At 35.3% G+C, this 13,792-nt stretch overlaps 1 protein-coding gene across 11 annotated transcripts in view; it reads right to left on the reverse strand.

Moving 5' to 3' along the window:
* Positions 1 to 13,792, reverse strand: part of RFWD2 (ring finger and WD repeat domain 2, E3 ubiquitin protein ligase) — a 256,292-nt gene that overhangs the window by 45,133 nt on the left and 197,367 nt on the right. For 8 of the 11 annotated variants that reach the window (XM_011981442.1, XM_011981440.1, XM_011981435.1 and 5 more), the window contains 3 exons: positions 10,703 to 10,820; positions 9,628 to 9,752; positions 8,289 to 8,449 (listed from right to left, as the gene is read on the reverse strand). In XM_011981442.1, the coding sequence (XP_011836832.1) occupies positions 8,289 to 8,449; positions 9,628 to 9,752; positions 10,703 to 10,820 (404 nt within the window). Of the gene's footprint in view, positions 1 to 7,927; positions 8,450 to 9,627; positions 9,753 to 10,702; positions 10,821 to 13,792 lie in introns of those variants that run through there. The other 3 variants (XM_011981438.1, XM_011981434.1, XM_011981432.1) reach the window with 1 other exon arrangement.

Below are 13,792 nucleotides of genomic sequence, written 5' to 3' on the forward strand. Positions count from 1 at the left end.
ACATTTTGTTGATTTTATTATAATGTTCACCATAAAGTATCTAATGCAACAGATGTTTTCCCAGAGGCTGTCCACACAGTAGCGGATATTAAGGTTAAAGAAAATGTATACTTCATATAATTTACTTAGAGAAATAAATTACTAGGGTTGCCTCAGTTTTCTACCACCTTATTTCCTTCCTTTTCTACTTCCCCACCCCACTCTATTCTGTATACTGAGGGGAGAGTGGGGCACTAAGGAGAAGACAGGAGTCTTCCTGGAAGTCAGGGTCCATGCTCAGAATCTTTTTTCCTTCTACTCCCAAGATAGACAAAAGTTCATTCAGATTGGCCCTCTTCCAGTCAGGAAAATTCTCTAAAGGGTTATAAACAATCCAGTCAGAGGAAAGAATAAAAGAAAGGAAAGATAAAAGGAAGAAGAGAAACAGAGTTGAAGGAAGGAAGAAAGAAAGAGAAGAAGTTTCCATGTTGTCTTCTCGCCACTCACTGAAGAATTTAAGATAAGAAATATCTTTACAAGTGTGGTAAGTTAGTATTTTTTAGGAGCAGCATTTTTTAATTAATACAAATAAAAAAGAACATGTCTTACTTTTTTGGATTTGTTTCCTCCTGAGGTAGGTGAGGGATTAGCAAAATCTAACAGACATTAGGTATTCATAATTATAATTGTTTCTGCTAGCAGATGCTTAAGAACCATTTAGGTTTCTTGGTTAGGATGTATAACAAACTTTTTCCCAGTGGTAACATGATTCATTTGTTCCCAAACATGATTGTTCATATACTTTCCCAAGGAGACCCGGTGAACTTTTCAAAATACAGATCTATACCCTCCTTCTTTCTCCCCCAAAATATGTATTCATGGGTCTAAAAATAGAATTGCTTTGTTAATTGTTTTTGAAAGAGCCGAAGGGTTTTCTGATTATCAGTTTTGAGAAACATTGGTATAAATAAATTTTATTATGGACATCTTTCGCACTTTAATGAAAGCAGACTGGAATACAGTATTGCACGGCTTCTCAAATGTGCTTTACTTTTCTAGTTTACTGAAATCTGATGTTTTACACACCCCCAAAAAAATGTTACTAAGAAGGAAAGGATTCCTGTCTTAGATAAAACTTACATAAATTTGGAAAGTAGATACGTCTTCAACAAAAAAAAAAAAAAAAAAAAAAAGACTGAGTTGTGAAATGTCATAATGTGATGGAGAAGGGAAGGGAGAACATGATATAAATCTAATAAAAATATTAAGCCAATAATAAACGCCTACTTCCTTGTAGTTGCACACATTTAAAAATTTTTGTTGCTTTTGAAAATAGGCAAAATGAGTTGGAAATTATATCCCAAGGGGCAAAATGGTAATTTTGAAGTAATTATATATGTATATAGGAATGGTTCATGTCAGCAAAACTGCTTTTCTTAAATGGTAATTAATTATTACCATTTAGTTTCAAATGAGCCTATTAGATATTAGAAGTATCTCCCAATTCCACTACAGCATTTCTTTGGTTCCAATTAATTACCATTTAATTACGCAACAAAAAAGATAAAGGCCAAGCTTGAAGGGTTCTATCATTCATTACAAAAATTACATATTAATTATGCATTATGTGTAAACATGTTGTGTAATGCTAGGGGTAATTAAAAATATAATACTAAGAGCACACACGTATTGCTCTTGCTGTGTATCAGGAACTGTTCCAAATGTTTTACGTGCATTACCACATTTTAGCATTATAACAACCCTAGAAGATAAGTGGCTATTAATATCAGCACTTTAGAGATGAGGACACTGAAGCACAGTGTGGTTAAGGAACTTCAGCAAGGTCACACAGCTGATAAGTGGAGAATCTGAGAGATTTCAACCTAGGTAGCCTGGCTCTGCTCTTATTCAAAATACTATGATGTCTTTTTTTGAGGAGTTTGCAGGTTACATGAATGCAAATACAGTACAAGACAGTATATTAATTCACTCAGCAAGTATTTTTAAAGGCCAAGAATCAGGAGAAATTTAGGTAAGCAAAATATGTGCTTAAGAACACAAAAAGTTTTAGTTCAATGCTTCAGAACAGTATTTCATCATATAACAAAAAAGTTTTGTTAGAAATAAGAACAGAGAGAATAAAATGTAATGATATAACTGAAAACAAAGGTGCATAGTTATAAATCTCCACAGAAAGTATTATAGCATAGTTGATGGGTTCCCAAGCCAAGTTTTGCTGCACTTGGTTTCAGAGAGGGAAATTAGGAAATCTGTTATCCTGATCCCTGCCTCCCCCAACCCCAGAGCTACAGAAACTTTTAATATGATTCCTGGTGTCTCAAGCCACAACAGAAAATGTCCACCCTAATGACCACTGCTTTTTTTCCTGAGGATACAGTGTACTTTTTGGGGTCACTTCTGAAGAGCTAAAGGAGTAATAAGTACTTTACAAGTACTGCCTTTTACTATTAGCTATCCACTTAGGATTGGTGAGTAGGTAAGCATGCATGATATGGTTCAGAGCTGACAAAACAATAGGGTATCTGCAGCCTCAGCAGAAGTTACTATTGACTCAGGGTCTACCCCCAACAAAAATATTGTGTCCCTTTACACAAGCATCATCACATAGGAACAAATATATTCATTTGTATACTTAAAACACTTCATATTTCATTCCAATAGCTTCAGATAAGAGTCATGTCATAGATTCACAGATATAGAACATATGTAAGTTCCTTTACCTAACTCCAGTCTCTAGATAAATCAATGGTAATAAAAAAGATAAGACTTTCATCTGGAATCTTTTTCTTTCTGTGTAAGCATATCCTTTAAGGTTTTCTTTAGGTTTGCTGATTGAAAATTTTTCAGGTTTATTTATTTTAAAATGTCTTTATTTTTACCACTGTCTAGAGATTTTCACTGGACGTAGAATTCTAGGTTTGCAAATATTTTCCTTCCCACACTATCTTGTTTCACTGTCTGTTGGCTTCCACTATTTCATTGAGAAGTTAGCTGTCAGTCTGACAATATTTTCTCTCTGCCTTCTTTCAAGAATCCCTCTGGGGAGGCCAGGGAGGAAGAAAAAAGAATCTCTCTGGGGGAAAAGACAGTCTCTTCAATAAATGGTGTTGGGAAAAATGGATAGCCATATGCAGAAGAATGAAGCTGAGTATCTCACACCATATACAACAATCAACTCAAAATGAGTAGAGGCTTAAACATAAGACTGGAAACTGTAAAACTACTAGAAAACATAAGGTAAAAGCTCCATAATGGTCTGAAAAATTTTTTGGCTACAACTGCAAAAGCAAAAATAGACAAGCATGAATGCATCAAACTATCAATATAAAGCTTCCTCACAACAAAGGAAGAGAGTGAAAAGACAACATATGGATTGGGAGAAAATATTTGCAAACTATCTATCAATTAGGGGGTTAACCAAAATGTATAAGGAACTCCAACACCTAAATGGCAAGAAAACAAATAACCCACTTAAAAAGTGAGCAAATAATCTGAATAAACATTTCTCAAAAACAGATACATAAATAACAAACAGGTATATGAAAAAATGCTCAATATCATTAATCATCAGGGAAGTTTAAATTAAAACCACAATGAGATATCACCTCATACCAGGTAGAATTTCTACCATCAAAAAGACAAATGACACCTGTGAAATGGGGTGTGGTAAAAAAAGATGAAAGATAACAAAGCGTTGGCAAGAATTTGGAAAAAAGGGAACTCTTGTAACATTGCTGGTGGGAATGTAAATCAGTACAGCTTTTATGGAAAATAATACGGAGGTCCTCAAATGCTAAACACAGAATGGCAATATGACCTAGCAATTCTGGGCATTGAATCCCCCTTCAATTTCAAGAGAGTTAAAATTAGGATACTGAAAAAAACATATGCACTCTATTATTCATTGCATTATTCACAATAGCAAAGATACGAAATCAACCTAAGTGTCCATCAACAAATAAATGGATGAGAAAACATAGTATACAGCTGATCCTGGAAAAAACACAGGCTTGAACTATGAGGAACCACTTATATGCAAATTTTCTTTCTCTTCTGCCACTCCAGAGAAAGACCAACCCCATCTCTTTCTCCTCCTTCTCAGCTACTCAATGTGAAGATGAGGATGAAGACCTTTAAGATTCACTTCATTTAATGAACAGTAACTATATTTTCTCTTATGATTTTAATAATATTTTATTTTCTCTAGCTTATGTGGGTTGTTTATGTTATTGGTAAGATTTTCAGTCAACAGTAGGCTACGAGTAGTTCAGCTTTTGGGTCAGGGAATCAAATTATACCCGAATTTTCAACTGAGTGGAGGGTCAGTGCCCCTTGTCCCCACGTTGTTCAAGGTTAAACTGTATATAATAGAATACTATTCAGCTTTACATGAACCTGGAGGACATTATGCTAAGTAAAATAAATCACATACAGAAAGAAACACTGCATGATCTCATTTATATGTGGAATATTAAAAAATTGAACTCAGAGAAATGGAGAATAGAATGGTAGTTACCAGAGGTGGGGGATGGGAGTGGGAGGATGCCACGATGTTGGTCCAAGGCTACAAAGTTTCAGCTAATTAGACAAAAAGAGTAAATTTTTGAGATATATTGCATAGCAGAGTCATTGTAGCTAACAAAAATGTAGTGGATATTTCAATATTGTTAAAAGAATAAGATTTTAAATGTTCCCACCACAAAAAAAAAAGCATGTGAGAGGACAGATATTCTCATTAGTTGGACTTAATCATTCCATAATGTACATGTGTATGAAAACACCACACTGTACCACATAAATACTTACAATTATTATCTGTCAAAAAGAAAAACTGATGGCTTAAAGGAATGAAAACGACTCCTCTGATATGGTTTGGTTGTGTCCCCACCCAAAGCTCAACTTGAATTCCCATATGTTGTGGAAGGGACCCGGTGGGAGGTAAATGAATTACAGGGGCAGGTCTTTCCCAAACTGTTCTTGTGATAGTAAATAAGTCTCACGAGATCTGATGGTTTTAAAAAGGGGAGATTCGCTGCAAAAACTTTCTTCTCCTTTCTGCTGTCATGTGAGACGTGCCTTTCACCTTCCACCATGATTGTAAAGCCTCCCAAGCCACGTGGAACTGTGAGTTCAATAAACCTCTTTCTTTTGTAAATTACCCAGTCTTGACTATATCTTTATCAGCAGTGTGAAAATGGACTAATACAGAAAATTGGTACCAGAAGTGGGGTGCTGTTGAAAAGATACCCCAAAATGTGGAAGCGACTTTGGAACTGGTTAACAGGCATAGGTTGGAACAGTTTAGAGGGCTCAGAAGACTGGAAAATGTGGGAAAATTTGGAACTCCCTAGAGACTTGTTCAATGGCTTTGACCAAAATGCTGATACTGATATGGACGTGAAATCCAGGCTGAGGTGGTCTCAGATGGAGATGAGGAACTTGCTGGGAAATGGAGCAAAAAGGACTCTTGTTATGTTTTAGTAAAGAGACTGGTGGCATTTTGCCCCTGCCCTAGAGATTTGTGGAACTCTGTCCTTGATAGAGATCATTTAGGGTACCTGGTAGAAATTTCTAAGCAGCAAAGCATACAAGAAGTGATTTGGATGCTGTTAAAGGCATTCAGTTTAATAAGGGAAATGGAGCACCAAAGTTTGAAAAATTTGCAGCCTGACAATGCAACAGAAAAGAAAATCCCATTTTCTGGGGAGAAATTCAAGCTGGCTGCAGAAATCTGCAAAAGTAACAAGGAGCCGAATGTTAATCCCCAAGACCATGGGGAAAATGTCTCTAGGATATGTCAGAGGTCTTCAGAGCAGCCCCTCCCAACACAGGTCCAGAGACCTAGGAGGAAAAAGTGGTTTCCTGGGCCAGGTCCAGTGTTCATATGCTGTGTGCAGACTAGGGACTTGGTGTCCTGTGTCCCAGCTGCTCCAGCCATGACTAAAAGGGGCCAACGTAGAACCAGGGCCATGGTTTCAGAGGGTGCGAGCCCCAAGCCTTGGCAGCTTCCATGTGGTGTTGTTCCTGCGTGTGCACAGAAATCAAGAATTGAGGATTGGAAACCTCTGCCTAGATTTCAGAGGATGTATGGAAATGCCTGGCTGACCAGGCAGAAATTTGCTGCAGGGGTGGGCCCTCATGGAGAACCTCTGCTATGGCAGTACAGAAGGGAAATGTGGGGTGGGAGCCCTCACACAGAGTCCCTACTGGGGCACCACCTAGGCGAGCTGTGAAAAGAGGGCTACCATCCACCAGACCCCAAAATGGTATATCCACTGAAAGCTTGCACTATTCACCTGGAAAAGCCACAGACAATGCCAGCCCGTGAAAGCAGCCAGGAGGGAAGCTGTACCCTGCAAAGCCACAGTGGTGGAACTGTCCAAGACTATGGGAACCCACCTCTTGCATCAGTGTGACCTGGGTGTGAGACATGGAGTCAAAGGAGATCATTTTGGAACTTGAAGATTTGACTGCCCCATTGGATTCTGAACTTGCATAGGGCCTGTAGCTTTGTTTTGGCCAATTTCTCCCATTTGGAATGGCTGTATTTACCCAATGCCTGTATTCTCTTTCTATCTACGAATTAACTAATTTGCTGATGATTTTACAGGCTCATAGGCAGAAGGGACTTGGCTGGTCTCAGATGAGATGTTGGACTTTGGACTTCTGAGTTAATGCTGAAATGAGTTAAGACCTTGGGAGACTGTTGGGAAGGCATGATTAGGTTTGAAATGTGAGGACATGAAATTTGGAAGGGGCCAGGAGCAGAATTATATTTTCATTCTAAAAATAGTTTCCAGTTCTCAGTTAAAATTTTCAATCTTGTCTTTCATCTTGTAAGCATAGCTACTTTCAAGCTGTCTGATAACTCCAATATTTAGAGCTGCTGTGACTGTTTCTACAGTCTGTTGCTTAGGCTGGTTTAATTCATGCTGTCTTATCTTTTACTATGTCTGTTTATTTTTTATTGTGCCCTAGTTATTGTAGTTACAAAACTGAAAAAAAATAAAGCACTTAGATGATCTCATCTTTTTTCAGAGAGGACTTAAGTTTGCATCCTGTGGATATTAGCAATGAAGGGTCACCTCAATTCAATTTCAGAGACTGATACAAAGTTCAGATGCAATCTCTACGAAGGCTTATCTTCTGGTTTCTCCTATAATATACCCCTGTGGGGACTTAAAAAAAAGTAGTCACTCACACAACGTCAGGCACTGAGCTCCAGTCCCTGCAACCCTGTGAAGCTAGTATAAGTGCTTTTAACCACCCCATCAAAACTGACAAATGCTCACAGGTGAAAAGCAGATTCAAAAGCCAGGGTCACAATCCAAATTCAGTAATTGTGTCTTGTCTTGTTTGCTTTCCAATGCTTTCAAATAGGTTCTTGTTTTCAAAATACATATATTTGGTCCTACTTTTCTAATTCTACTTGGAGGAAGGGTTGGTCCAAATTATCTAGTCTGTCAATTAGCAAACTTTAAGACAGCAATAGAATATATCTAATTAAAGTGAAACTATACCTGAAACTTGGATTTTTAAATTACATATCAAGTCAGAATTTTGTCAGAATTTTATTTTGTCAAAAATAAACCTAAGCACCTAAAAAGCTATTTTAAAAATACAATACTAACAACTCATGTTTATATAAATCAAGATAGTAACAAGAATTATTTTTTTATATAACTTATGAAAAACCTTATACTTTAAAACATAAGTGAAAAGTTTGAGGCAACTTCTCTTCATACAACCTAGTAGCATAACTTTCTCATCAATATACTAAATATGCTTAAATATTCATATATAAATGTATTTTGCAGAAAGCAATTCTACTTTGAAATAATATTTAATTAGAGCACCATACAGGTGCTTTACCTGCACTCTCCTTTACCTGCACCAATTCTTTTTCTTCCTATTAAAATACCAGCTCAGCTTAATGTTTATCAAGCATATACTGCACATAATCAATAAAGATGAGACGGAATGTGTATTCTGGAGGATTTTCCAGTCTTACAGAAGAGATATGAAGAGACAATATTTTAATGGTTATAACTGAGATATGCACTAGATGCTATGGGTCACAGAGGGACATGATGACACCATGACATTGCTCTATTACTGTGCATTTCAATCACTACCTAAAATGCCTATTGTCTTTGGTGACACATTACAAAGTTTTAAAAATAGTACATACCACACACCAATTTATATTTTAAAATTTAATCAAACCCTGTGTATACATAATGCATAATATGAGATCCCAAGGTGAAAAAACTGATATGAAAACTTACCCCATCTGGTAGTGCCCTCCAGCACACAGCACTAACAAATTCATTTGTATCATCTTCTTTTCGGTCTTTGTCCAGAACACTTTTGACTGTATCAAACTTAAAAGTTAGCAAAGTCTTAGAAAGTCCTTTATAGTACAGGTACAGAGAGTTATTCTCACTTCCTGAAAACAAATAATAATAATAATATTTTAGAATAGGAAAACTCGGAATCAGGACATCACATTCTAATAGTAATTATCACCCAAAGTTTTAGCTCAAAGATCTTTTATGGTCAAATTTGAAAGGCTAGATTACAGGACTAATTAGAAATCATGTAAGAAAAGGATTCTTGGACAAAAGCTATACTTTACTAATCTAAAGAAACAATCAATGTTAAATGATATGACAATATTGATAATTCTGAGGCTAAAATTACCCTATAAAAATCATTTATATAGGTTGGTGCAAAAGTAATTGTGGGTTTTGTCATTACTTTTAACTTCTGCACCAAGCTAATAGTCTATAGTAGAACCAGAAATATGTTATTATAGCAAGAATCTGAAATTACATTTAGAAAGATTTCCACTTAGAGAGGTAAAAGGAACTGGCAACACTTACATAGGCAGATTTTAATAGCCTACACAATTTATTTCCATTTCTCAGTATAGGAATTATTGATTAATGGTCTATGAACTGTATTTTTGAGCCATCTATTAAGATAGGATAATTGTTGCAGATATTTGCTTTGGCAGTCTCATACACATGGGGAGAAAGTCAACTTTGCTGAATAAAGGCCAAGTCATTTAAAAGTATGATCAAAGTTCATATATTCAGGCATTAGATATATCAGAGCATTTGAATAATATCAAATTTGATTTTTCTATTTCTTATTTAAATTTGTATAAATTATCAACAATAAAAGTCCTAGAATAACAGATCAATACTATGCAAATAGATTACTTCATGGAGAGAACAGCAGATAAGGGAAAATGAATATCAAGCTTAAGAAGACACATAATGTCTCCAAATTGGAAATATTACTAACAGAACTTAACCTTTTCTGTCTCCCACGCAGTATCTAAAGAATTATGTTATAATGGAGAACAACTACAAAACAGTTAAAAATCAGGTGTTCAGGTATTTGAGGTGTTCAGGGTTTGTACACAATAAAAAAGGGAAGGACTAATGCTCTTCTAGTACAACACAGGGAAAATCAATAATGCTGGGGCATCATGTCTATTATACTATCTTCTGAGTGCACACACCATTTCCTGAGTTAATATTTAGTCTATTTCCATTGAGTTCAATTTCAATAACAAATACCTGTTAAAAAGTTCCTGGAAACGATGGTTTCACTTACCACAAGCTATATAATCTCCATTGGAAGCCAGGCCTACAAAGTTTTTTTCATTGATATGACCCTTGAAAGAACGTAGGCAGTACGGTTTTCCTACATTCCACAGTTTTAGCTGACTGTCTGTAGAGCTGAGGAAAAGTACAAAGAGTAAGAATATATTTAAAATTTCTTGACACGAAACTCATTACTACTAATTAGAGGCAACGCAGTTTGCTGGTTAAGAATGCAGTCTCTGGAGCCAGAATGAGTTAGAATGTTCATCTGTCAGCCAGGCATGGTGGCTCACGCTTGTATTCCCAGCACTTTGGTAGGCCGAGGTAGGTAGACCACTTGAGGTCAGGAGTTCAAGACCAGCCTGGCCAACATGGCGAAACTGTTTCTACTCAAAATACAAAAATTAGCCGGGAGTGGTAGCATGTGCCTGTAGTCCCAGCTACTTGGGAGGCTGAGGCAGGAGAATCACCTGAACCTGGGAGGCAGAGGCTGCAGTGAGCCGAGATCACGCCACTACACTCCAGCCTGGGTGACAGAGCGACACTCTGTGCCAAAAAAAAAAAAAAAAAAGTTTTCTTTTCAACATATTTAAAATCACCATGAAATCACAGAGAAATGAACATGTCAGTGTAAAAGCCAACCAAGTAATATTTAAAACCAAAAATAATTCTACCACTATACTGCAACTAGATAAAATATACAATAACACATTAGTTGACTTTAATAAATAAAATACTTCTCATTATATTGCATCGACTATGTTGTTTATCTCTTCTTAAGAAGCAATAGCTAAAATCCAATCTGAAGTTCAAATGCAATTAAACATAGGAGGATGAGTTAAGGGGGGAGCATATATAGAAAACTAGTATCTTCAGGATTGTATCCACAATTTACATATAGTAGAGCACAATACAGACCAGAATCCACACTATTTTAATTGGACAAGATAAAATACTATTTAAGAAAAAGCACATATACTCCAATATTATAGTTTACATACATCTTCAGTGACATTACAAACTGGTAGGTGTTTTAAGTACAGAGCTCTGTATTAACCTTAACCTCTGAGGGGAGTAATACTCACGCAGAGACAATTTCCTCACCACTCACAAACTTTGCGTAAGAGACTGCTTTACGGTGTCCTTTGAATACCATGATTGGCTGTTTAGTGTTACGAAGATCATAGTAGTGGACACAGTGATCTAAACCAAAACAAAATTAGATAAATGTAGTAAACGCAGAAATGGAAAGCAAAGTTAATTTTAACTGGTTTTTGTTTTTTTCATTAAAAGTTTCACATAGAATGTCTAATCTCTAACAGCCAGAAAACAAAGAAAAAGGAATTCTTTTCAAAAATAAGACTGGCTCTAGAAAGAGAGTATTAAGAGGTCAAAATAATTGGAAACTTAAAAATCAATCTATGTTTTAGTGGCATCATTAAAAAATGTTAATATAAACATTATGGGACATCTGGATAAACACAATGCTATATAATCTTATTTCCCACATTTGCTTTAAAAAATTAGACATATTTTGTATACAATACACACGCTCAAAGTATTGCATGCAATTCAATGATCTTTACTACATTTAACCAGCAGTTCAACCATTACCATAAATCAGTTTTATAATATTTCTGCACTCCAATAAGATCACTCATTTGGCATTCACCATCATAGGCAATCTCTATTCCTGTCTGTCTCTAACACTAATTTCTATGATAATCTTTATTACTTCCTTCCTTCTGCTTGTCTTCAGTTAGCTTTGTTACTCTTCTTAAAGACAGACACTTAAGGATACACAATTCTCTACAAACATTGCTTTGGCTGACACCACAAATTGTGATACGATGTGTTTCCATTTTCATTCAGTTTAAAATCCTTTTACATTTCCTTTGTTATTTCTTCTTTGACTAATGGGATATTTAGTAATGTGTCATGTAATTTCCAAATACTTGCAGATGTCTCAAAGCAACTATTGTTGATTTTTAATTTAATTCCATTTTGGTCAGAAAACTGTTTTGTATGTCTTCAATCATTTTATTGACAGAAAACTGTTTTGTATGTCTTCAATCATTTTAAATTTATTGACTTTTTTCCAGTCTTAAATATGGTCTCACCTGGAGACTGTTTAAAGCTTGCTTGAGAAGAATGAGTGTTCTTCTACTGTTGGGTGAAGTGATCTTTGGATGTTTGTTATGTCAGGTTGACAATGTTATTCAAGACTTCTATAACTTTGCTGATTTTCTGTCCAGTTTTTCTATGAAATATCGAAAGTGGAGTATTTTTCAACAACTTCAGTCAAATTATCTACTTTTCCCTTAAATACTGTAGATTTTCTTTTCATGTATCTACAAAAAGTTTGTTTTTAGGTGTGTTGATAATTGATGTATGTTTTCACTACTCATCCTTTTACCATTATAAAATGTCTTTGTTTCTAGTACCGGTTTCTACTCTAAGTATTTTCTGTTTGACCTAAATACTGCCATTCTACCATTTTTGTTGATTACTACTTACATGGTGTATCTTTTTTCATCCTGTTACTTTAACCTACGTGTGTCTGTGAATCTAAAGTCTATCTCTTGTAGATAGCATAAAGTTGGATTCTAATTTTTTTGTAAACCCATTCTGCCAATCCCTGAATGTTACAATGTTCAACATACTTACATTCAATATATTAATAGGTTGCACATCTGAAATCCAAAAATCCCAAATCCTTGCTTTTGGAGTGCCAACATGACAATCAAAAGTTCCAAATGCTTCACTGGAGCATTTCGGATTTTGGATTTGAGATGCTGAACAGCAAGTACAATAATGCATACTTAACAATGGAGATACACTCTGAGAAACGTATCGTTCAGCAATTTTGTCATTGTGTGAGCATACAGTGTACTTACACAAACCTAGATGGTACACACTACTACACACTTAGGTTATATGGTATAGCCTATTGCGCTCCTAGGCTATACACCTATGCATCACGTTACTGTACTGACTGCTGTAGGCAACTATAACAATGGTAAATATTTATGTGTCTAAATATAGAAAAGCTACAGTAAAAATACAATATACAAGCTAAAAAATGGCACACATCTATACAGGGGATTTACCCTGAATGGAGTTTGCAGGACTGAAAATTGTTTTCGGTGAGTTAGTGGTAAATGAACATGAAGGCCTAAAACATTAACAGTATACCTGGGCTACACTAAATTTACTGTAAAAAAGTGTTCTTCCATCAGTAAAAAATTAACCTTACCTTACTGTAATTTTTTAACTTTATAAACTTAATTTTTTAAGCTTTTTGACTCTTGTAATAACACTTAGCTTAAAACACACACACACTGTACAGCTGTACAAAAGTATTTCCTTTTTATATATCCTTATTAGTTAAAAAATTAAAATAGAAAAAGCTTTTTAACCTTTTTTGTTAAAAACTAAGAAACAGAAAATTAGCCTAGGTCTACACAGGATCAGGAAAACCAATATCACTGTTTTCACCTCCACATTTTGTTCCACTGAAAAGTATTCAAGGGTAATGATATGCATAGAGTTGTCATCTTCTCTGATAACAATGCCTTTTTCTGGAATGTCTCCTGAAGGGTCTGAGGTTATTATATAGTAACTTAAAAAAACAAGTGTAAGAAATACACTCTATAATAATGGTAAAAAGTAAATAACAAACAAGTATATAGTTGTTTATTATCTTTATCAAGTATTATGTAGTATATGTAATTGTATGTGCTAGACTTCTTGAACATGTTTTATTTTTAATTTTTGTGAGTATATGGTTGGTATATACACTTAAGTGGAACATGAGATGTTTTGATACAGACATGCAATGCTTAATAATCACGTCATGGGAGAATGGGGTATCTATCTCAAGCATTTATCCTTTGTGTTACAATATAATTATACACTTTTAGTTATTTTAAAATGGACAATTAAATTATTATTGACTACAGTCACCTCGTTATACTATCAAATACTAGGTCTTACTCATTCTGTGTATTTTTTGTAGCCATTAACCACCTCCACCTCCCCCAACAGTCCAACTACCCTTCCCAGACTCTGGTAACCATCCTTCTACTCTCTATGTCCATGAGTTCAACTGTTTTTATTTTTAGATCCCACAAATAAGTTAGAACCTGTGATGTTTGTCTTTCTATGCCAGGCTT

The sequence above is a fragment of the Mandrillus leucophaeus genome, unplaced genomic scaffold (genome assembly GCF_000951045.1).
Source record: "Mandrillus leucophaeus isolate KB7577 unplaced genomic scaffold, Mleu.le_1.0 Scaffold226, whole genome shotgun sequence".
In the NCBI taxonomy this organism is placed as follows: Eukaryota; Metazoa; Chordata; class Mammalia; order Primates; family Cercopithecidae; genus Mandrillus; species Mandrillus leucophaeus.